The sequence below is a fragment of the Wyeomyia smithii genome, chromosome 3, assembly GCF_029784165.1.
Source record: "Wyeomyia smithii strain HCP4-BCI-WySm-NY-G18 chromosome 3, ASM2978416v1, whole genome shotgun sequence".
Lineage (NCBI taxonomy): Eukaryota > Metazoa > Arthropoda > Insecta > Diptera > Culicidae > Wyeomyia > Wyeomyia smithii.
The window spans coordinates 29,868,471-29,894,078 of record NC_073696.1 but is presented as its reverse complement, the minus strand read 5'-3'; the positions used below and the strand labels follow the sequence as shown (position 1 = coordinate 29,894,078).

General features: G+C 39.0%; 2 protein-coding genes across 3 annotated transcripts; both read left to right on the top strand.

Moving 5' to 3' along the window:
- The first annotated feature begins 1,156 nt into the window (after positions 1-1,156).
- LOC129731864 (ejaculatory bulb-specific protein 3-like) lies at positions 1,157-2,276 on the top strand. 2 transcript variants are annotated; one of them, XM_055692222.1, is made up of 2 exons: positions 1,157-1,291; positions 1,376-2,276. In XM_055692222.1, the coding sequence occupies exon 2, from the start codon at positions 1,381-1,383 to the stop codon at positions 1,762-1,764; it is 384 nt and encodes a 127-aa protein (XP_055548197.1). In that variant the 5' UTR covers positions 1,157-1,291; positions 1,376-1,380; the 3' UTR covers positions 1,765-2,276. The 2 variants fall into 2 exon arrangements, with proteins under 2 accessions (XP_055548197.1, XP_055548198.1); XM_055692223.1 differs by having other exon boundaries at positions 1,157-1,309.
- Positions 2,277-12,257: 9,981 nt separating this feature from the next.
- Positions 12,258-14,378, top strand: LOC129730997 (ejaculatory bulb-specific protein 3-like). Its single transcript, XM_055690685.1, has 2 exons — positions 12,258-12,675; positions 13,772-14,378. The coding sequence occupies exon 2, from the start codon at positions 13,789-13,791 to the stop codon at positions 14,167-14,169; it is 381 nt and encodes a 126-aa protein (XP_055546660.1). The 5' UTR covers positions 12,258-12,675; positions 13,772-13,788; the 3' UTR covers positions 14,170-14,378.
- The last annotated feature ends 11,230 nt before the right edge of the window (positions 14,379-25,608 follow it).

Here is a 25,608-nt window from a genome sequence, read left to right as displayed (position 1 = left end):
TTGAACAAATTTGGTAAATTAATTCTCTATGAGGCTTTTTTGACCTCATAAAAAAATTATGAAAAAGCATCTTTTTTGAAGCTACTGATCAGGAAACTTCTTTAAGTCTGACCATAACCTGGTGATCATTTCGAATAATAAAAGATTGAAATTTTTAAGGTACATACGTGGTAACTGTAACACGTGTAACACGTAAGTTAAACGCTCCATCTATAACCGTCTGCGATTTATTTTTTCGGGAGAAAGACGATGCTTTGTGTTTGGTAAGATTTCGGAAAAAAAATAAATTGAACTTGTAAATTTAAATTTAAACGATTTAGAATCTTTCACCGAGCTTCCGATCACTTTCAGTTGATTGCTCGTTTCAAATAATAGTGGTTATTTAGAGTGATACGTAATCTGTTGATGTCTACTCGATGAATCATAGGAACGCAAGCTACCTTTCATTTAATCCAGTTAAGCTTTCCCCCAGAATTTAACAATCAGATTGTAAACCTAAATACGAATCAACCAGAACATTCGGTTTAATTTATAACAAGTCGGCCCTTCTTGCTGACTGCTTATGCTATCGAATCGAAATTAAATGTGATTGGAATATGTTGAGTTTGAGCAATGTTGAAAAGAGGCTCTATAATCAAATGAATTCGCGGCTAGTAATTTCACTTCCAGCTGGAAACTACCAACTCGGAAGTAGTTTAGATAGTCAATTGACATTTCTGGAATAGCTAATCAGATTTTCTCACCCCACACTCAAATCTGTCTAATCTTACTCTTTACATTCATCAGTTTCACTACCAGGCAGTGGTAATTATCAACATTGTGATTACTGCTTTCGCTTCAGAAATACGATAGGCATATTTGAGAGAAAGAATTCGCGAGAATGAATTTTAATCAGCCGCATTATCGGTGCAGGTGCAGTTTGAGTGGTTGCATTATTAGTGCATTAGTGAGTGGGAGGGCGCTTTCGGTCCGGGAGAAACGCACTCAAATTAATTAACGATAAGTTTCGCACTACCCCCACACAGTTCGTGGAAAATGGCTGGTATGCACGATGCCCCCCTCGGCGGTGCTTCTGGCCTCCACGAGAACGAGAGCTTCGCACACCAAACAAAACGCGTCTATAAGGTGGCCTCTTGTGTAACGCACCGAAGATCCTTGGTTAAACGGTCTATCGTGATTTCGCCGGTCGAAGTTTATCGCTGCCTTACTTAGTATTTATATATAAAGTACAGGGTAATTTAACTTAGGTGCATAGTTTGTTTCATAATCGCAACCGAGGCGCATTTCCAAAGTAAGTACTGCGAACCAGGTTCGTCGCTGATTCCGACGGTGAAGTTTCTTGATTCTCAATAATTCGCAATAATTCTTCTGGCAGACAAAATGTCGTTCGGTGTTATTTCAACTTTAACTCTACTGATATTCGTGGTCGCGGCCCAAGAACAGTATTCTACCAAGTACGATGGAATCGATATTGACGAGATTCTAAAATCGGAGCGCTTGTTCAACAACTACTACAAATGCCTGATGGACGACGGTCCGTGCACTCCGGACGGCAAAGAGCTAAAGCGCCTTCTCCCGGAAGCTCTTCAGACCAACTGCGAGAAGTGCACGGAGTCACAGCACGCGGGCGCTCTCAAGGTCATCAATTACTTGATCCAGAACCGTCCGGAGCAGTGGAAAAATCTGCAAGCTAAATACGATCCGGAGAACATTTATCTGGAGAAGTACCGCGAGGAGGCGGCCCAGAGTGGAATCACCATTTAATCAAGCTTGATTTGCCTCGCCCCGTGGTTGAGCAAATGATATGGAATGAGTGTTCGAATTAGTTTACAAATAGTGATAAAAACAACACCGATAAAAAACAGCCCGCGAAAATAGAAACACCAATAGTTGAGGGATTCCCGAAATTGAATCACGTGTCGGTTGCTCGAAAAAAAAGTGCAGCGTAAAAGTCATCAGAACAAATTGATTTAAACAATTGGAGTTTTTTTTTCTTAATAATTAGTGATGAAACTAGCAGAATATGAGAGCTGAAGTGCAACTGTGATGAATATATATGAGGATGATTTCCCTCACAGGTAAAACGAAAATAAAATGAAGTTGTGTTTTGTTGTTTTATAAACCTTTGAACCTTTGAAACAACTAGGGCACTTATTTTGAATTGATAATTCAAATTTAAATTCAAAAACCATAAATAATGGGATGGGGTTTAATTTCAGTCATTCCAGGTATAAAAAGTTTAATTTCGGTACCGATCAGATTAATAAAAACCCACCCAGCGCAATGATACCACATCTTTAATTCGACCGGAAATTCATAGACACAATATGACTAAGTCTTATTTTTCATATTCGACAATAATTCGCTGAAATTGCGTGCCAGTCTGCTGTTTGCTAACATCGCACGATAACAAGTCAGTCCCGATTACTTTTCAGTTGAGTGGGTCGGCCCTGTTGGGTTTCCAAAAATAAGCTGTTTTCAGTCAACACTAGTAGCAGCCAGTATGACTCTACCGAAATGCTAACGAACTTTGAAGTTAGACATCACTGGAAGGCCAGCGCGTAACCGATTGATTCATTGAGTTTCAAGTTCAATGTCGATCCAGTAGGTAACTCCAGTAGGTGTACGATATAACCATCGCAATACCCACCGATCCGGAACAACCGGCTGCGCTCACCGCGTGCGTTTCAAGTGGTTTTGCTTCGATTCATCCGTCCGGCTCGAGCAAATCTCACCTGAACAGTCGGATGTGTATCGAACAGGGCGTTGTTTTTTTTTCTTCGGTCTGTTTGTTTTTTCTTTATTCGGATCAAGTTGTTCGGGGATAGTTCCCACTTAGGCGACAACGTCGTTAATTGTTGTTATTATTTGGTCAACAAAAACGGTGATCTCATGATCTTGTTCGATATGCAGATTGTTTTTTTTTTTAAATAAATACCGTTGTTTGTTCAAACTTGTTAAGGATAGAAAAAAACCTGCGAAATAAGGGTTTTGACCAGAACAAGTGTGCATTTTATCTATGCTATACAAGCAAGCAATCCCAGAATAAAGGGCATGCGTTTTAATGACTGTTTGCTTCGTAAAAATGTATGCTCCTCTAACGCTATTTTATGTTTGCTTCACGGCAGCAAACATAAAATAACGTACTCACAAGTGACGCATGAACTAATGTCGAGTCTTGCGCCTTCGAAAATTCGAAGTGGTGGCTGGAAGTCGGCCATTTGTGGCTTCGTTTTACCCTAAAATTCGTCTAGGCGCATGAAAACAAATAATAAATGATCTGTTAGTATGACGAGGTTCTACCTTTTGATACTGACCCTGAAACGAAAGCTGTCACAATATTTTGATTGTTGTTCTTGAATTTATTTTTTTAATTTAAGAACTTTCGATCCATCATCTGGTACATCAGAAATAAAGAAGTCGATTTATATTTAATGAAATTTCCAAAAAAAGGTTTCGGAGGCTATGCACACTTTATCTTTATAGATAGAAGAAAAACTTGTCCTACAATGTTATAGCTCCAATAATTTTAAGTAACTTCGTAAAAAAAAGTTTTTCTCTATCTTCGAAAACAATCAAATTTCAAATTTATATTGAAAAAACACATTTTGCGTTCTTACTTCTTTATTTCAAGTTGCACCTTAAAACTTTTTTTGAACGACTTTTAGAGTTTTTTAAGAGAAACAATTTGCAATTCTGATATCGTAAATATCTCAATTCTACTCAAAGTTATTAATGTTTTTCATAAAAAAACATGCGTTTTTCATTTGTTTGTCATTCTTTTTGGGGCAAACATAAAAAATATCTCTTGGTCTCATTTTTAAGAGCATACTTGACTCTATAAATGGACTAATTTTTAAAAATATGTTATTAAATTTGAGTAAATTCAATCTTAAAACATGACAAAAATTTCAATAATTTCATATTATACGCGTATGAAGGCACGCAGATTTATTTTTCTGGTATTTTTTTTATAACGAGAAATAATTACCTTCATTTTGATCCAAAAAGATTGAAAATCGATCAACTGGTTCAAAAGTTATGATTTTTTTTAAATTAAATACATCGAACACAGTCGTTTTTACGGTCACCCTATTTCGAAATTGGTCACGCAAAGTGCTTCAATTGTGCTCAAAATCGCAGGGAATAATCTATGTTGAAAATAATCAACCTGTATTTTTTCGGGACTGGCTCCGAAATAGGGTGACCATAAAAAACGGCTATATTCAATGTGTTTTATTTAAAAAAAATCATAACTTTTGAACCAGTTTTCAATCCGAACCGATTTTCGATCTTTTTGAATCAATTCAATGGTAATTAGTTCTAGTTGTAAGAAAAAATACTAGAAAAATAAATCTGCTTGCTTTTATATGCGTAGTATATAAAACTATTGAAATTTTTGTCATGGGATGTCAAAGGTGACAAACATTTCCGTCAAATTTGGACCACCGCACGGTGTCAAAATTTCGATTATAATCGAATTTTCATGTACCTCTGATTTTTTTTCGCAAAAATGTTGCCAACTGGATAAGAATCATGGATCGGGAAGTTGAAAAATATTTCATCGGCGATTTTTTGAAAAACTTGGATTTTAATTTTTTTAGCGCAAATCTACAAAAAAAAATCCCTCTAATTTCACTAATGTCAGTCATATTTACATAGTCAGCAACTAGTGCATTTGAGGGTAGTGCAGTGTCATTTAATTTCAAATTTTAACAATTAAGTCAGTCATTTTACCACAGACAAACAGACGTACCACTCCATACAAAATTCTAAAAAACTGTGGTTCCGATTATTTTGTGCGACACGTACTGGATATATTCCGCAAATTATAAACTTTCAGCCTTCCTGCTGTTTCTGGCAGCACGGCACGCGACTGTCTACTGAGTTCAAAGGTAAAAGGGCTGATGTGCACCACCGCTGCGGCGGGAATATTCCGCGTAGTTGAAACTCATTTGAATTGACCGTTATTTTGATCCATGAATATAAATTTCAAGGTTCCTCTGTTTGTCTGTGATTTAACCATAGGAAATCACAGCAACCAATGCATTTGAGGGTAGTGCAATGTCACTTCATTTCGAAAATCTTACGAATAAACCATGAAGCTAGACCACGAGAAGTGTAGAAATTTGGTTTGCGCCTTGTGCTTCAAAAAAACTAAATCTACGAAGAGAATAGACGAGCAGTGGAAGAAAATGCTCTTTTCTCACTTTCTGCCTATGTATAACGAAAATGATAAAAAGTATCCTAGAGTTTTGTGCGGAAGTTGTTATCTGTTGGTGTACTGAAAGTCCAAAGTTAAGTCGAATGTGATCTAATTAGTGTCAAATTGCTTATTGCTGACGCACCTTTTCGAACAAGGTATGAAGCATCGAGATATGCACGTCCACGACTCCAATAAAGATACCTTAATATGAATAACTTTGAATTTTTCAAAGGAAAATTGTTTTTCGATGAATTTATTTACCTAATCCGACAAAGATTGAACATTAAGGACATATTCTCTACGAAAACATGAATACAAACTGGTTTGCTGGATTCCCGTACGTTTTTCCTGCATCCCACAAAAATGGTTATATCTTAATTTTTTTGCGCTGAACGTCTTTTAAATAAATAAATTCAATTTTTAAAAAAAATCGCCGATGAAATATTTTTTAACTTTCCGATCCTTGGTTCTTATCCAGTTGGCAACATTTCTGCGAAAAAAAATTAGAGGTACATGAAAATTCGTTAACAATCGAAATTTATATTCATGGATCAAAATAACGGTCAATTCAAATGAGTTTCAATTAAGCGGAATATTTCCGCCGCAGCGGTGGTGCACATCAGCCCTTTTAGCTTTGAACTCAATAGTAGACAGTCGCGTGCCGTGCTGCCAGAAACAGCAGAAAGGCTGAAAGTTTATCATTTGCGGAATATGTCCAGTACGTTGCACACAAAATAATCGGAACCACATTTTTTAGAATTTTGTATGGAGTGGTAAGTCTGTTTGTCTGTGGTAAAATGACTGACTTCATTGTTAAATTTTTGAAATTAAATGACACTGCACTACCCTCAAATGCACTGGTTGCTGACCATGTTAATATGACTAACATTAGTGAAGTTAAAGGGATTTTTTTTTGTAGATTTGCGCTAAAAAAATTAAAATCCAAATTTTTCAAAAAATCGCCTATGAAATATTTTTTAACTTCCCGGTCCTTGATTCTTATCCAGTTGGCAACATTTTTGCGAAAAAAATCAGAGGTACATGAAAATTCGATAATAATCGAAATTTTGACACCGTGCACCGCAAGATCACCGAGCAGGCTGTACAAAACCTAATGGATAGAGTGAAGCGTACGAGATTTTCACATCAATGGAGAAAAATTATGTTTTTAACCACATCCCATAATTATGAAATAAATAGTAATGCAAGAAGAAAAATGCTTTGTGTGTGTTCTATTGCATTTTGTGGGTATCCAGATTATTGTAGATACAAGCCTAGAATGCTTGTTCATAGTTCCAAGCAAAATTTTAAACAATATGCTTATTTTCTCACTAAAACCGAAAATGTTACTGAGGATTTGATCCCTTATGGAGACAAACCCCTTCTTCAACCGCACCTTTATATCTCTTATTTGATTTTTTGTCATCACCAGCGTTGCCAGGTCGATTTCGTCACTACCTGAGAAAAAACAAAAAATCTCGAAAAAATCTGACAGTCATTTCATAGGACAATAGGTCATTTTGCGGATAAAATTCTGGAAGTACGCAACAAACACTTAATCCGATCAATCTTCGAGTAAGGCTTCTTGCGATAAAATCTGGACACATAAATCTAAACATTCAAAAATGCCACTTGATTCTCAAAGTTTTGGAAATTACTGAGATAGCTTGTTATGATAGTTCGAAACCCCTCATCCTTCTGGAAGGAAGGTTTCAAACTTCTGCATAACTCGAGAACTAATCTAGTGAATGGAATCAAATTTAGCAAGGGGAGATTTTTGGGGCTAGAGAATGTTTCCATGATAAAAAAAACACTCCTCCTGTTTCTATGGATTGCATTGCATTTAAAAAATTGATTTTTTCGATTATAATTGAGTTTAATAAATTTCCCATGGAAGATAATTCTATTAACTTACTTGAAAAAAAATTCTACGCCCTTGCAGTTAACCGGATCATTCGCCATGGCGGACGAAACATGCGCGTAGGCATTTTTTTGAGTTCTTTTTTCGTTTTATTTATCAATTCCTCCTCAGTTTTCACGACAAAATTGTTGAAGTAGATCTTACGCTTCATGTTTGTCCAGAATCTCTCTATGGAACGCAGTTGGAGGACGATATTCAGCCGCTCCATCTTCTCCAACTATAGCTAGATCCGGCCAGAACACCGCGTCTTCGCCCTTATGGTAATTCTTGATGAACGACGCAACTTGCGGCAAGCACTTCGTACTATTAATTTTCTCGTTCAAAGCCAATCCGAAGTGAAGAAAAAGGGGCCTTGACATCATCTTCTCGGTGTGTGAAATGAACTTTACTTTCGAAGTACCCTGCCAGTCATTGCCACCCAGGGTGAGATAGGTCTCGTCGTCCATCACCGCCGCCACGTCGCGATTCACCGGGAAAAGCGACTTGACCATCTTATTCAGCCGCGGCCGCTACGTCATTGTCTGAAGGTCCGGGACCAGTGGACGCTTCCTGACCTGTATGTCCATGTTCGCCAGGCACCTTTTCACAGTTTGGCCTGTTGCACCGATAGCCACTTTTATCTCGGTCTTTCTCTTCGTTTTTTTTTTTTGAGCTTCCTGTAGCACAGGATCTTCGACTGTCCGGAACCGGGTTTCCTTCAAATGCTCTAATTGAGCGACAAGTTGGAATGTGAGAACTATCGAGTGATCACAATGCTCAATGCAGCGTACAAAGTGCTCTCCAAAATAAGATTTTTTTTTCAAAAATGAGCTTTTTTATTTTTTCTCAAAAAAAAAAGTTTTTTAGACTGTTTTTTTTTTTTTGTAAAGACAAAATTGTTGTCTACAACATTGCTGAAAATGTAATTCCGATCAAACAACCCGTTTTAGCTCAAAAAACATTTGTAACTATCAATACCTTTCCAAAATAACATTTTTGAATAGCTCGAAAATGAGTCGAAAATGAGTCGTTTTCCAAAAAATTAAACCAATAGCACGAAATGTCGGCGGAGTATGTGAGGATGGCGTATGGAGGCGGAGAATGAACCACAAGCTGGCGCAACTCTACGGCAAGCCCAGTAAGGCGTCGTACACAAATTACGTAACGTATGAAGGGAGGAGGGGGGTTGAGTCTGCGTTACTTATTGTTGCGTAGGGGGGTAGTGGAGACAGTTACGTAACTGTGACATTTGCTCGAAATTAAAAATTTCGGAGGGGGATCAGACTGATCAGCGTTACGTAATTTTAGGGGGGGGGGTCATGTCGAACGTTATCTATCGTTACATAGGGGGGGGATGGGGTCTGAAATCTAGATTTTTAGTGTTACGTAATTTGTGTACGACGCCTTACCAGAAAGTCGCTAAAGCTGAGAGGGTACAATGGGCGGGACATGTTGCACGCACGCGAGAAAAATATTGAGGCAATAAATGAATTTAAACAGAACTTTTAGCATAGATAACGTCTTCCTGAACGCTAATCGTTGATTATTAAATGCTTATTAAATGCCTTAGCCGCGAATCTGAAGAAATACCAATTTTTTCAATAAACCGATTTGTTGATAGTTGTCACTTGTTGTTTGCTGTGAAATATTTCACTTGCTGATGGAGATTCATTTGTTTGGTGTGTCCAGATTTTGTGGCGAACAAGCTTTACAAAGCAGTTGAAAGAAAAAATAGAAGAATAACTGGTACAGTTCAACGCAAACTCCTATTGTGTTTTACACCAAGAATTGGTTGCGAAGTCTGTGTCCAACAAATAAAACAGCACAAGGCATCTCTTGTTTTCTTTAATCAGAAGAAGAACATACTAGAAAAAAAACACAGCAGCTGGCAAAAAGTTGACATATTTAGCTATTTACTACACTTCTCACATGCTTCACAAGGACAAAAAATAGTATTGTGATGCGAAGAGGCACCTTCACTGAAGCTTACTCACAGACGCAGTTTGTGCTGAAATTAGATTGGTTATGGGCCCGGAATATCAATCACTGCCGAGTTGCAATTAATTTCTGTTTCGCTCGCCGTTTTTTCCTTCACGCGTACTATAAAGTGTAAAACGATGAAATCGATAATCGTTATTTGAAATTCAGTTCAACTTCGGTTCAGTTTTAGTGCAGTAACAGCTGAGTTTAAGTGCATTTCATGATGCATAGATCATGGGGAAACAGTTTGATTGTAATATAGGCCCTTTTTTGCTTTGGAGGATTGGAGACAAAGCATCACTAAGTGGCAATAACAAGCTTTACCGTGTTTTTAAATATTCTTTTAACTATGGACATGAATATCTAATTTTAGTGTCATAAGTTGTAAAATTGTCATAACTATAAATCAATAAGGTTCATATGATAAATTCTACAAAAACCGTTAAATCATATCTCAGTGCATAATGCTCCTCATAACAATTCACTGCTAATAGTCTACGTTAACAAAGCTTCGAGAAGTGGTTTCATATATTCTACAAAAGGCACAGCGACCGTTGATACTGTTGTAGTTCATACGCTGGATCCCGTTTCTACATGATAAATTAAACAATTAAATAAAACTAAGTATAAGGTCACTGTATGAAAAGTAATTAACCTGTTCACTTTTAGCAAGTGCTCCGGTTATCGTGTTAGTGAACTTATAATATGTAAAAGGTGAAGAGTTAAAACAAAACATGTACAAAGAATTGTACGGTTCGGTGTAGCTTATGGGACGCATATTACGCCGCTTTCCTCTACCTATCGAAAGCCTACATAAAAGTATCGAGTGCCTTTTAACATAAGCCGACATGCTTCCGTTCTGCGCGTGGGCACGCTCCACTGGTGAGTGCGTCAACCACAAACACTTATCTAATATATTCCGATTAATTCACTCTCAACGGTACCACATCAGGCACACACCGGCGATGACCATTGACAGCACCAGACCGGCTTGTAGCCGTACCGGCAGAGATGCCAGATATACAGACAAATCTGTATTATACAGACTTTCTGTGTTGCGATACAGACACGCATAAGCCTGCAGATTTTATACAGACATTTAGTATAATACAGATATTACACAGATATCTGATATTCTACATAATGGTTTTACCAGTATACACATAAAAACGAACACAAAAACCAAAAGTCACTGTAGCCGTTGCTGGAAAAAGTGAACTAGGAACTGAACACTTTGCTGAACATATTAATCTTGCGTTTTTGAGAGTGAAATCATGACAACGGGAATCGAGTCAGGCTATCAGGGTTTTTATCGGCCCCGTGGGCACTAATCTGCCTGTTTCGCCCCCAGTAACAAACAGCTGATTGTCTCGATCGATTGCCATGCAGGTTATATTGTGTTACCGATCGCTTTCAAGGCGATCGGCCCAATTGAAGGCTTGTTTAATTTGTAGTATGTAAGTTGTAAATATTTGTTTTGTTTGTGGTTGGCTCATTATTATCGTTGTTAGCTGTCAATTTATTTTGTTTTCCAATTATTGTAATTTTTGTTTAACATAGCTTTAAGTTATACTAAACATACTAACATAAACATCATAGTTTACTCCATAATTAGGCGTCGATAATTTGCGAGAAAAAAAAAAGTTATGTATTGTTGCCGCTTGTAAGCCCGTGGATTTCCCGCCGGTTGACAATCTGGGAACAAAAGAGGCCTTTGGAGCCCACCCCGGAACGTGCAGACCAGACGTTGGGGCTTTTGACGTGGTTCCCAAGAGGCCATCAGAAATCCCAGAAGGCGGCCACACCTTACAGGCAGTTACAAAAATACGAGAAGCGAAATGTACCGGAAAAACCGCAACGGCAAAAGACGGCGAAATAGTCCGCACTGAAAATATCCCAACCGATAAAAATAACCACTAACCAAAAACAACCCTAACACAACGCCACCCAGGTGCCGGATGAAGCAAGAAAATATATGACATCAAGATCGCTGCATCCGGGTAAAGGAAAAGAGAGAGAAGAAGAAGAGAGAGGGAGATCGAGGATTGGGAGAAGGTCGATAGTAGATGACAGACGTTGGAGACGAGGACCATTAGAGTTCGAACCATCAGAGAAGACACATGCGAAAATTTGAAAGTGAAAAACTAAAAAAAAAAAAAAGTATAGTTGTCGAGCAGAAGAAGACGATAGCGCCGGCTGTCTCCAAGTGGACCGGATTGCATCGTGGAAGAGGACAAAACGTGGAGAACTCGGAAGTGTTCCGTGCGTATTACCAGGCGGAAACCGCCGTCAACTTCTCTTCGCCACCCCGACCAGGAAAACATCTGAACGAGCCAGTTCAGCGGGATAGCGATCGTCGAGACGTCCCCAGAAGGGAAACGGCGAGATATCGGCGGAACGTGGAAGCGCCGCCATCATCGGTTGACCGTTGATCGGTCAAGGTACGTACCTCTCTCCCTCCTCCCCTGCATGTCGTCGATGGGCCCCAACGCGTCGTGAACGGTACCGCATCATGAAAACTTAAGTCCAGAATAAAGAAGTAAAATGAACTTTTCTCTTTAATATTAAATTAGAGCCAATCCCTTTTCCGCTAATCTTTCGTTGGTCCGCTTTGCCTGATTGAGATCGGTTTCATCGCATAGTACTGAGTCCCCCCCGAACACGCTACGACCCTGAGAACGTAAGGGTGAGCCAGCTGGGCAGTGTGAGGCAACTCATACTTACAATTGGTGAAAAGACCGTTTGTTCTATTCGGAGCAATATCCAACGTTGAAGAATTGCTTAAAATGTCCCAAACCTTGAAGGTACTATTTTTATAACCGCGAGACTTCTGCCATCATGTATCAGTTTAGCTACATTACGACGAACAACGATTTTTATCACGGGAAAGACTCTTACTTCTATGTGTTACTTAGATTTAAAAGATAAATTAGTTATCGATTAATCGACCAACTATGATAGACTCGAAAAAGAACAATCAAAACAAGCAATAAAACAAAACAATCTGACAGGTCGACCAATAATTAGGTATCAATGTATCGGTAACTTTTTTTCGCAGCGGTATACAGACATTTTTATGGATTATACAGACTTGCCAAAAAAAGTCTGGCATCGCTGCGTACCGGTACTCGAAACGTTTGTTTGCGTATGCTAGACTGGCCAACAACGCATTCTAGATGAAACTTCTTAGAAATGATATTGTGTAGCATAGAACTCCGGACCAGCCAGTCGCAACATCCATATTCAGACCGTTCTCAAGAAACATCGCACGTTTTCGGCTGCGCTAAGTGGTGTCCTCACACCCGCGGGCTATCCAGGGAGCGTCGGCTTGTCGTATGTGTGATCAAGCTCGGCACTAACTCGTTTGTGTTTAGCGATGAACTTGGTAAACAGTGCTGCCTGCCACCCCTACATACAGGAGGGAGGGTGGTACCAGTATGCTACCGCGCTGAGACAGGCGTCGGTCTGAAACGGCACCGGCATATATAAAAGCTAAAAGGTTTTCTGCTATCGTACACAGTGCAAGTTCTAGATCGACGCCGAAAGATTGCTGCTCATTATTACCTCGTTCGAGCCGAAACCTGATAGCGTAAGTATAAGTACCTAAAAAAACTGTAGTGTGAGTTGTTATACTTAGTGGGCTCTTTAGTGACTACTAACGGGACCGGTTTTAGTACAGGAAGAGTAGCACAGAAAAAAATCTAATCTTCGGTTCACGGAATGACTAGTTTGTTATTGCTTTTCGCCGTTATATTGCAAATCACAGCCGCCTGTGATTTCTTCCGTTGTATCAACAAATCATTGCGATTAAACCTGTTGATATTCTGCTAGACTCTTTATTATTCTATCCAAGTGCTAATTATTTTCAACGCATGCTTAGAATTATACTGCTTAAAAAACATTTAGTGATCGCTGTTCCATGAATATTCGATAACGAGTATGTGAACATACGTTTCCGTTATAATCCAACAGTTACGAGCCGTGTCTAATTTGATGTTTCATTAAAGGATCTCATCAATTTTCAAGTTCCCCTCCGCTATCTAAACACAATGTGCCAATGGATTTACAGTAGACCAAAATAATTACTTTCTTACACGTTTATTACACCTTTTTTCTAAAAATAATATAACTTTATGTAGCCACAAAGTATCATTTTATTTTTAACAACACAAGATGCCATTTAACAATACGAAATTCAAGCTGCGGTGAAAAAAAAACCCACACGCGAGTTTGTTTTTATTTGCTCTTAACTTTGAAGGTGTGTCTTGGTTTTGCGTTTTAAGTAGAATAGGATGTTTACATAACAAATCATTATTTCCACTTATTAGGCATTATCAGGCCGGCTTACACTCAGCTGCTTTGAGCGTAACAAAGACCTGTACAGCAGTGCAGAATTGGAACGAAAAATATAAGACGAGCGCGTTTGCCGCGTATCGAAAAGAACGACTGTATCCAGGCTATCATTCGTGATCGCCATGCAAATGGAAAAATAATTAATGCTTTTTGTTCTATTCTCTGAAGCCATTACACTGAGCTTCTTCGATTCTCTTTCTTGGATTATTCATCATAATCTTTTTTTCTAAACAACTTTTGAACCTTTTTTTGCTACAGCTATTGTTATGATTTTTCACTGTTGAATGACTGTAAATTTGTCCTATATTAAACTTGGATATTTTTGGTTTCAGACCCCAAACCCACAGCAATGAAGTCATTCATAGTGATTGGCCTCGCCCTGATTGTGGCCGTTGCGGCCCAGAACAAATATACCTCCAAGTACGACGGGATCGACATCGACGAAATCCTCAAATCGAACCGATTGTTCAACAATTACTACAAGTGCCTGCTGGACAAGGGCCGCTGCACACCGGATGCCAACGAGCTGAAACGTATCCTGCCGGAGGCCCTCCAGACTAACTGTGCCAAATGTACGGAAAAACAACGCCAAGGAGCCGTCAACGTCATCAACTATCTGATCGACAACCGAGCGGCCCAGTGGAAGGTTTTGCAGGAACGGTACGATCCGGGCAATGTGTACATCAACAAGTACCGCGATCAAGCCCGCGCATCCGGAATCAAGATCTAAAAATGGACATGAGATCTCCTACCGATGCCGACTGGAAGTTGATTCGAAACAGACACCGCTGGAATCCAGAGACCAAAGCTTCACTCGTAGTATTGTATTCGCTTTTAATCGACTTCTGAATGTGAGGTGCGATTCTCCCGAGAGTCGCGGAAACGAAACTGAAAGCGCTAATAAATTCAAAACGTTCAAGTTTTTTTTATACATCCACATGTGTTGACTGTTGTTTATTCAGTAGATTAATTCACCGGCTTTACCGAGAACCTCTGCGCATTCGCCACACTTGTTAACATTTGCTTTCCTAGATCGGTGCTGCAGAAGACTCGCGATTGCTCCTTCGATCGATCAGACGACGCCTCCACTGAACCGTGGAATTAACCGACACGGAAAGGATGTGCATCAACAACTTCGTGTGTTAGTCACGGTTGTTGTTTTGTTGACGTCTGCGCAAAGGGAAACCCCAGAAATGAGTTTATTTATTCGAACGATCGAGACTGTATCAATGAGCACGTCGAACAGATTTAATCAATTCCATAAACCTCATCCATTTGTCCAACCAAACAAGATGACACACGCGTAACAGCAAACGATATTATCTAATCCCTTCGCGTGCTTTCCACTCTAGCGGAAAATTTTTGAAGCATTTCTAGCAACGGAATGCTATTGCTTGCAACCAGTTAGAGCCAAAACATTGAAAGCATTTCCAAGATTAAAAGAACTTTCGCCTGGTGCTGTTGCTAACCATCGCGCCGAGTATCGCGTGGAAACCTACGAGAATTCTTCTTCAATAGAAATAAACTCAGCGTGACTTGTAGCTGTTGCGAACCACACCGTTTATGAAAGGTTGATGGCTGGCATTGATTGGAGAGCGCATTTTAATTTGATTAGCAACCGACAAGGTGAAGGAAAACGGTGCTGTTTTATGCATGAGAGCAGCACTGCTCCAGCGCGAACGCATGTGCTTACCGTAGCCATCAAATGCATCATTCCGAATGGCACGAGAAACACTATTCTAAACCGCCCTTGTTAAGACCACTATAACGTGATTGATAGACAACATTAGGTTTTTTTTAAATTTTGATTTAGCCATACTGTAGCTGGCTATACTGGGAAAATGCTTTTTTGATCACCATTTAACCATTAACCATCCCGCTTTTACGAAAAATATATTTCAAACGGAAGAGCGCTTTTCAGTCCTAGGTACAACTCTTGCAGGAACTATCATACAGCTCTAGACTGAAACTTTCAATATATCAGCTAAATAACCTTCTATATGTAACAAAATTCTCAGATAGGCATGAGGTAATGAACAGTTCAGCTGAAAAATTGCGGTAAATATCTTTTTCTGGTGAAACAACTTTATAACTCAAAATTGTTTTAGGGTGAAAAAGTAATTAGATTTCATCTTCCAATCGTTCCAACAACGCTATGTCTATTACTTTTCCATAAACGAGATAGTCGTTGAATCTTATTCCGTGCGCAACCTAGAATACAGGAGTTAGGCGTCGTACATAAATTACGTAACGCATGAAGGGGGGGATGTGGGTTGAGTCTGCGTTACTTATTGTTACGTAGGGAGAGGGGGGTAGTAGAGACCGTTACGTAACTGTGATGTTTGCTCGAAATTGAAAATTTGGGAGGGGGGCAGGCTGTTCAGCATCACGTAATTTTAGGGGGGTGGGAGTCATATTGAACGTTATCTAACGTTACATACGGGGGGAGGGGGTCTGAAATCTAGATTTTTAGCGTTACGTAATTTGTGTACGATGCCTTATAGCCATCCAATCGACTGCGCTAAGGGTTGCCACCTCTTCAGGTCTCCCCCGGAGTCTCGTAATTTCCTTCGGGTCAGCGAAATTATTTTCAACCCGCTCTAGAAACGTAAACGAGCAATTAATGTGGGTAATTTGTTCATATACGAGTTAATTTCTCTGAACAAAACGTGATTTGAGTAAAATTATGTCGTTGTCCTTCGGTTTTTAAATAAAAAAAAATTCGCTTCAAACCGTTTGAATGACAGTCGAGCAGTTTTAATATGTGATTCGAAAACCGAAGAACTACGAAATAAATCTCTTTAAAAATCTCCTGTTGTTCAGAAAATGCAGCTTTTCATACGTTATATAAAAACTACTATAGCTAAACAACCCCATTAGAACTGCTCGAGATATGTTGAATCGCCCATGTACCAACTGTCATTCAACTGATTTCGAACAATTTTTATTTTTCAATTGATAATCGGAAGACAACAAATCACATTTCACTCAGAAAACTACACACTTTTAAGTTGATATTTAAGGCGAAACGGTATTGAAGCCACAAACAGCCGACTCCGATCCACCACTCCGAATTTTTAGAAGCACAAGACAACTAAAAACAATATCGCACGCTTAGCCTTGGGGCTAATAGCGGTCTCGATCAACTAGAGATTAGTTGAGAGAATTCGTTATCGATATTGTTTTTGGCACATTTTGTATGTGTAGGATAAGTACAACGGTACACCGTGCCCCAGTGCTGAGTCGAGAAAGTTTCCAGCTCGAAAAGATCCTCGACTCGATCGGGAATCGAACCCGATATCACAACCGTGTGGGAGAGCTAGCCGACCGACATCGCTAACCACAGAGCCACGGGGACCACACAAGACAACTATATCAGCTAAAAGAGAGAACTTTCTGAGCAAAACGTGATTTTTGAAAAAATTATATCGTTGTTGGTCGATTTTAAAAAGAAGAAAAAAAATCGCTTTATATCGCTTGAATGACAGTTGCATGATTTTTTATCTAATATGGTTTATTTGACACGGCACGATACAATTTTATGTTTAACTGAGCCAAGTACACTTTTTATTAATTCTAGATTAGCAGGAAAAGGAGGGAGGCACTTTTTTATTTCTCGCGGCCGACTACAAGCTAGTGGGGATTAAAGGTGAGAGGAGGGGAGATACAATTCTTGCTTAAAACAAATTAAGATATATCTATTTGTGTTTCAACTGGTGTTCATTTTGTTTTTCAAACATAGATGTAGGCTCTTCGTGTTCGTGTCTCCATCGTCGTATACGGGTATTCTAGCAAATAGACAAAAGTATTCTAGATTTTAATGTCAGTATTTTTCAAATAACAGTACAGTTGTGTCATGTACTGAAGATCACCGCTTCCCAGAATGTCTCTAACGGGGACGTTCGGTTGTTTTCCTCGGGCCCGGAGGGAATCTATAAGCTCGGACCTAACATCACAGAATTCGGCACACGACCAAACAACATGCTCGATGTCATGGTAGCCATCGCCACAAACGCAGTGATTACTGTCTACAAGCCCTATACGAAAGAGATGCGTGTTTAACGTATAGTGATTGGACATAAGTCTGGACATCACGCGAATGAAGTCCCGACCTACATCCAACCCCTTGAACCATGCTTTCGTCGATACCTTAGGAAAAATGGAATGTAGCCACCGTCCCAGTTCATCTGAGTTCCATGATGATTGCCAACTGTTGAGGGTTCTCTGACGCAAAATGATATAAAATTCATCATAAGCAATTGGTCTTACATAAATATCGCCATCAATAGCACCCACTTTAGCTAAAGCGTCAGCCTTTTCATTGCCCGGAATGGAACAATGAGAAGGGACCCACGCTAAGGTAACCCGGTAATTTCGCCACGAACAGTCATCGGGCGCGGACGCGTTTTCATTTCGCTCCGCAATTTAACTTGTATTTTTATTTTATTTTTTTACACCTTGACGGCGTCGCGAGTGCACGTAAGCAACAATTTATTTATTTATAAACAATCTTTGACCGTCGCGCTACCGCGTGTATCTAACCTTTTCTCGACAATTCGTACTCGCCGCGTAACAATTTTTAATCAGTGCTATGGAAAAGTGTGGCATAACCAACTGTACTTCGACCGACAACCGTTTCCTGTGGAAATGCGAAGGAATATGCAAAAGGCACTTCCACGCTGCCTGCGTAGGAACCCGTAGAAACCAAGAAGAACTACTGCGTTCATTCATGCTGCCCTTATGCATAGAATGCCAGGAACAGTTCATGGACCAACTCCAACTGAAGAAGCTCATCCAGCACCAGAAAATTTTAACAGAAAGTATTGAATCACAAATCAAATCAAATCATTCAATAATCAGTCAACTTCCTAAACTGACTGTAACGCACGACACACTGGACAGTATCAATACACTGCTTTCTGAATTGAAGACGGAAATTAAAAAAGTAAATATCAACACAAACAATGCGTCGGCAAAAACCATAAATCGTATTTCGACGCTGTTCGGCGAACTTGGCCATGACTCCATATCGGACATATCGGACATTAGCAAAGAAAACCGGCAGCACACAAAGAACATACAACAGCACCTGGAAAAAGCATTTACTAATATAGAATCAAAAATTGACAATATGGAACACCAATTAGAAGCTATACAAAATAAGAAAACAAACTGCAGTACAACGGCGCAGGAACTAATTAATGAATTAAAAGCGCTCAAAGAATCGAATTCACTCCAGCCAAAAACAGACAATCAACCAAGTCTGGCTGAAGAACTTCGCCTTTCATTGCCACTTCCAGAATCGGACTCAGAAGAACACCGTACTCCAAATTTCACATCAGGCTGGCGCCTAACTGGCAATAAAAAAGTATGGAAACGCGACTGGACTGAATATGACGCCAGACAGCGTAAAAGACGCATGCAGGAAAAGCAAGCAGAAAAGGCCGCTCGTAAACGTATGCAGCAACGCAAACGTCAGCAGGAAAACTCAAACCCTATCAGCATAAGTAACACCTATAAACACGGAATAAACCATTTCGCCTGCAACTCAAAGAAAACTCAAATTGCTGAAATGCCAAAACAACCACTACCCTCGGACAAAGACCTCCTGGCAGCTGCACGCGTCCAATTTGCTGGGCCGCCGAATTCAGACATAACATCAAAATTAATAAATTTCCAAAAAGGCGAAACTATCAACCCATATCGGACAGAAAAAAATGCAACTAACAATGAAAATTCTGCACCGGCTCCTGCCAGCAACGCCAGCATACAATCAGCACCGCAAGACAGTCAATTTGAACTTGACCCCATGCGTCCACCAATCGTCCGACTTACGCAGCAATCATCGAATGGCGACGAGCGCTTTTTGAAGGCTAGACTCCGCGACCCAAAAGTAATGCATATTACACGCCTATATCTCGCATACATGAAGGACCAACCATCATCTGTATGCGTAGAAGGAATGACACCAACCAGTATAAGAATGCTTCTCGCTTCCGAAGGACTGCCGACATCTCCAGAACAACTCCAACGCGTCTTTATTGAAGTCCATCAGGAATATGGACTCACGCCAGCCGAAGCAGTAGCCGACCTTCAATCATATCGTCATTTTTTATCAAATGAACGCACGCACCGTCTTCAACAACTTCGCGAAAGTGTAAATAAATTTAGTACAAATTTTCGCAAGTAAGGACGCCCTCTTCTGAGGCAGAACCATTATATTTAAACATAAGTAATAACTTGACTAACACTTCTTCGCTTCCTCGACAGAATGCGACTGAAATTCTTATCTATTGTCAGAATTTCAATCGCATGAAAAGCCCAAGTAAAATGAAAGAAATTCAACAAAATCTATTGTCGTTATCTTTTAAAATAATTTTAGGAACTGAAAGTAGCTGGGACGAAAGCGTAAGAAGCGAAGAAGTATTTGGAAACAATTACAATGTATTCCGGCACGATCGGAATTTGTCTACCAGTCAAAAAAAGTCAGGCGGTGGAGTCCTCATTGCCATTAATGTAGACTTTACTTCTGAAGAAATAATATCCGACAAATATAAAGAATTTGAACACGTATGGGCCAAAGCATTTATTGCTGGCGAAGATCTTCTGTTCCGTGTACTTTCCACCGGAACATGCTCATAAACATTCGTATGAATTATTTTTCAAAACTCTAGAATCTGTTATGTCTAACATGAAACCAAAAGTAAAACTGCATGTCTATGGCGACTTAAACCAACGTAATGCAGACTTTATTGTAGACATTGAAAATGAATCTATCTTACTCCCAGTCGTAGACGAAAACGAAACACTGCAGTATCTTTTTGGCAAATCCTCAGAACTCGGTCTATATCAAATCAATCATGTCAAAAACAAACAAAATGCTCATTTAGACCTATTATTAACAAACTGCACTGAAGACTTCTGTGTAGATGCATCATTGACTCCCATCTGGAAAAATGAAGCATTCCACACAGCAATTGAATATTCAATAGTAATAAATAACACTTCGTACCCCAGCGACTGCGAGTACGAGGATGTACCGGAATACCACAAAACTGACTTCGAACAAGTCAAACGTAGACTTCGCATAATAAATTGGCGTAGTATAATTTGTAAAGAAGGAAATGTCAACGAAGAAGTAACAAAATTTTATGAAATAATTAATAAAATTATATCAGAAAATGTACCTCTAAAGAAAAGAAGACGAACGAACACCAACAAATATCCAGTGTGGTTTAATCCACAATTGAAGAACCTAAAAAATAGAAAACAAAAAGCACATAAAATATTCAAAAAAGACAACAATAGCGAAAATCTTAAAAATTACCAAGAAATTTGCTGTCAACTTGACGCAGCCATTAAAATTGCACATGAAGAACATAATCGTAAAATCGAACATCAAATCAAGTCTTGCCCTAAGAACTTCTTTAATTACGTAAAGACCAAACTAAAAAGTAACAACTTTCCATCACGAATGCATCTTGACAGTAATGTGGGACAAACTAGTAATGAAATATGTAGTCTTTTTGCCACTTTTTTTCAAGAAATTTACACCACATATGAAGAAACAGATCGCGACCGCGAATACTTCTCGTATTTTCCTGAATTTTCGAATTCTTTATCTGTCAATCAAATATCTGAATTCGAAATTCAAAACGCACTTAAAAATTTAGACGCTACGAAAGGTCCTGGACCTGACAGAATAGCTCCAATTTTTCTCAAAAATTTGGCAGAAGAACTATCTACACCCTTACAACACCTTTTTAACATGTCCCTGAAGAATGGAATTTTCCCAGAACTCTGGAAAACCTCATATTTAGTGCCAATTTTCAAATCTGGCGCTAAATCTGACATTCGTAATTATCGTGGAATTGCCATTATTTCATGCATTCCAAAATTATTTGAATCAATAATTAATGAAAAAATCTTTCAACAAGTAAAACACCAAATTACAACTCAACAGCACGGCTTTTACAAAGGCCGATCAACTACCACAAATCTTTTGGAATTCATAACTTTCACTCTGACTGTAATGGACAACGGTAACCACGTAGAAGCTCTTTATACGGACTTTAGCAAGGCATTTGACAGAATCGACATACCATTATTACTCTTCAAGCTCGAAAAATACGGAACTGAAACAAAATTTTTGGAATGGCTGCAGTCATACTTAACAAAACGAACACAAATAGTCCGCTTTCAAAATTCCTTTTCAAACCCAATAGAAGTAACTTCTGGGGTTCCTCAAGGTTCCCACCTGGGCCCTCTTCTTTTTATATTATACGTAAATGACATTTCCTTTCTTCTTAAGTCAATACATGTGCTTGTATATGCTGATGACATGAAGCTCTTTATAGAAATAACCAATGCAGAAGACTTCGAAATATTCCAGAATGAAATTAATGTATTCTACACTTGGTGCAACAAAAGCCTATTACAACTTAACATTAAAAAATGTAATTCAATAGCCTTTAGCAGGAAAACAGTAACACCACCAACACACATTTTCTTAGGAAACCAACCAGTAGAAAAATGCAAAATCGTTAGGGACCTAGGCGTAATCTTAGACTCCAAACTTACATTCATAGAACATTATAATACAATTATCAACAAAGCAAATAGTATGCTGGGCTTTATAAAACGCTTCGGCCACAATTTTCAAGACCCATATACAATCAAACTATTATATATTACATACGTCCGACCAATTCTGGAATATTGTAGCATTGTATGGAATCCCTATATTGCCACACATGAAGAACGCATTGAATCTGTCCAAAAACAATTTCTTTTGTACGCGCTTCGTAAGCTAAATTGGACATCATTTCCCTTACCATCATATGAAGCACGCTGCATGCTTATAGACATACAAGCACTTAAAGAACGCCGCGATCTTTCAATGCTTCATTTTATCAATGACATTATTTCTCAACGCGTGCAATCTACTCAATTATTATCACAACTTAATTTTTATGCACCCAGTCGTCAATTAAGAAATCGTAAAATATTTTCGGAAAATTCTCACAGAACAAACTACTCTAAAAATGGCCCAATAAATCGCATGATGCGTCACTATAACCAGCACTGCGAAAATATCGACATCACCATGGGCAGAAATCAAATAAAAAAACGACTAACTACTGGAAATAATGTATAGAATATAAGAAAACATTGTATTATTATAACTGTAGTCTACATTTGCTTGACGAAATAAATAAATAAATAAATAAATAAATAAATTTTTATCTGTTAAAACACTTAAAATGTTAAAGCACTTATGATTTGCTTTCAAGAAGCACAAATATTGAGAGCAGGGTATGTAGCATTGTTATATTTACAATACAAATGCATTAAAGTGATAGATTCAACGATGCGAAAAAATTTTTGCCAGAAGCCAGTTTATCTAGCTTTCCACGAGCGGTAATGGCGGACAGTGCACGCAGCTCATTTCGACGTTTTCTGTAGGTCAGAGAATTTTCAATCGCAGCAACGGAGTAGAAAATATAACAACGTCGTAACGTATCCTGGCAACTGCAACAAACAATGGGCGTTTTGTTATTTAAATTTCGTCGTGCGCTTGCACGGATCAAAATAAACAAAGGTGTTTTTTGAAGTTGCTATGCTACGTTGCCAAATTTTTGTCGATTTTGCATTTAACATGCCGTTACACCATGTCTCTATCCAGCTTTTTACGCGCCATAATGCCGGACGCTATATAGCAAAGTTCGTAATAAATTACCCACCCTTTTGACAACTCTGCTTACGTCAGTTTGAAGTCTCCATACAATTTATCAAAAGAAAAATCTCGCGTAAATTTTCAAAAGGACCTAAGTAACAATGACAGACTCTCTCCTCTCTCACTTTGTTTCGTTAATTACGTCGTCATTATATATATTTTCTAAGCTTTTTTCTCCTTAATCGAGAGATAGTAATACTGTCTTGCTTACTATGCATTGAGTGTTATGAAATATGGAAAAAATAACATAATTATTGATCAAAGAGAAAGTAAACAATGAGAGTCTCTCAATGTTAGATAGGTCCCTTTGAAAAATTACGCGAGAAATATATCTGGCAAGATTTGGGAACCATTCAAATATTACATAACGCGGAATTTGGCAATTTTCAATACCCACCCACCCCCATGTAACGCAATTTTACATGTTTGCCACATGCAATATAACGCTCCGCTGAATACCCCCCCACCCCCTAGAGCGTTATGTATTATTTGAATGATCCCTTGTGTTGCCAATTTTTCAGAAATCGCAAATCTGATGTAAGCAGAGAGGTTCGCATATTACGAACACGCATTATAGCAACCGCCATTATGGTGCGTAAAAAGCTGGATACATCATGGTTGGTATACGGGCGAACTGTCATTGTAGCGATTTCGAGTAGATTTCGAGCAGTTTTAAATCGTGATTTCAAAAGCGAAAGACAACGATAGAAATTTCTTTAAATCACGTTTTACTTAGAAAATGCAGATCTTTAAGCAACTCAATACTACTCAACAGTACTCTTACATACGTTACTATAAAATTTAATCCTATGTCAAAACCACGTTTTACTCAAAAAACGTAGCTTTTTCAAACGATATATAAAAACTATTATATAGATCATTGTACGATGGCGTCACAAAAAAGAAGAAAAAAGAGATTTGACAGTTGTCACTCGAACAAAAATGCCGAAGTGTCTAGTTAAGAACAGCGTTTTCAAGAATAAAGCAAAAGATTACAGTAACAAACTCGCATAGGCGGAGAGTTTTCCCATGTACCCGTATCATTCATTTTCACTCCTATCACTAAACAATGAAAGGAAACAAACCCGTGGGAAGTGTCAGAAGAGTGTGGTTATTTATCGTGTGCAATGATCTATAGTGAAATATTTTCAACTTTTTATAAAAAATGAATTTCCCACTACATCTAAAATTACCCATTAAAATCATGAGCAAAGCTTAGGGTTGCAAATTCGAGTACCGGATCACTCATTCTGCTTCCCGTTCTCGTGCGTGGCTGCGGGATGCTTAGAAAGCCTATAGAAAAGAGAGACGCCGTGACACTCACTTCCATTAAGCTCACACCAAAACGGCTGGAAGGCCTTTAAAGTTTCGAAAGCTTTGACGCAAAGTATTGCAATCAAGTTGCGATGAAAAAAGGGACTGCTAGTTTACGTAACAACTTGTATGCAAGTACAATTTAAAAAAAAAGGATGGTAATGTTTTTCGAATCCCAGCTCTCGAGGTTCGATGCTGGCCTAACAAGTCATTCATCCTAGGTTCGAGTCTTGACTCGGGAGTAGAAAGCCTATAGAAAAGAGAGACGCCGTGACACTCACTTCCATTAAGCTCACACCAAAACGGCTGGAAGGCCTTTAAAGTTTCGAAAGCTTTGACGCAAAGTATTGCAATCAAGTTGCGATGAAAAAAGGGACTGCTAGTTTACGTAACAACTTGTATGCAAGTACAATTTAAAAAAAAAAGGATGGTAATGTTTTTCGAATCCCAGCTCTCGAGGTTCGATGCTGGCCTAACAAGTCATTCATCCTAGGTTCGAGTCTTGACTCGGGAGAGACTGTTAGTGTTAGTAGGATCGTAGCGCTAGCCCTGCAATTGTCCTGTATACTTAACGGTTGGCTGCGAAGTCTGTGTATAGTAAACAGAAGGTCAAGTTCCGAATCGGAATGTGTCTCTAACACATATCAAATTTAAACATGTTTGATATACGCTTCACTGCCACACGGTTTCATTCCTGTTACGTGAGATGTGTTTGGGTCCCTAAACATATAATATTGAAAAAGTCACGCAAAATAACATCGCGAAGCTTATTTTGGCGGGGTAACCCGCCGTTTTGGTGTGACAGTTACCATAACGGTGAGTTCTATGTCTTCTCTCTATCCTATAGGCTGACTACTCATTCTGCTTCCCGTTCTCGTGCGTGGCTGCGGGATGCTTAGGGAACCTGTATGATAGAGAAATGACAAGACACTCACCGTTAAGGCAACTGTCAACATCAAAACGGATAACGGCAATGCAAAATTATACAGATCGCCCGTTTTGATGTTGACAGCTGCCTTAACGGTGAGTGTCTCGGCGTCTCTCTGGTGTATAGGCTGACTACTAGGGATGCTCCAGCTTTGTTCACCACGGCAAGTGTCACCCTGTATGCCGGTACTC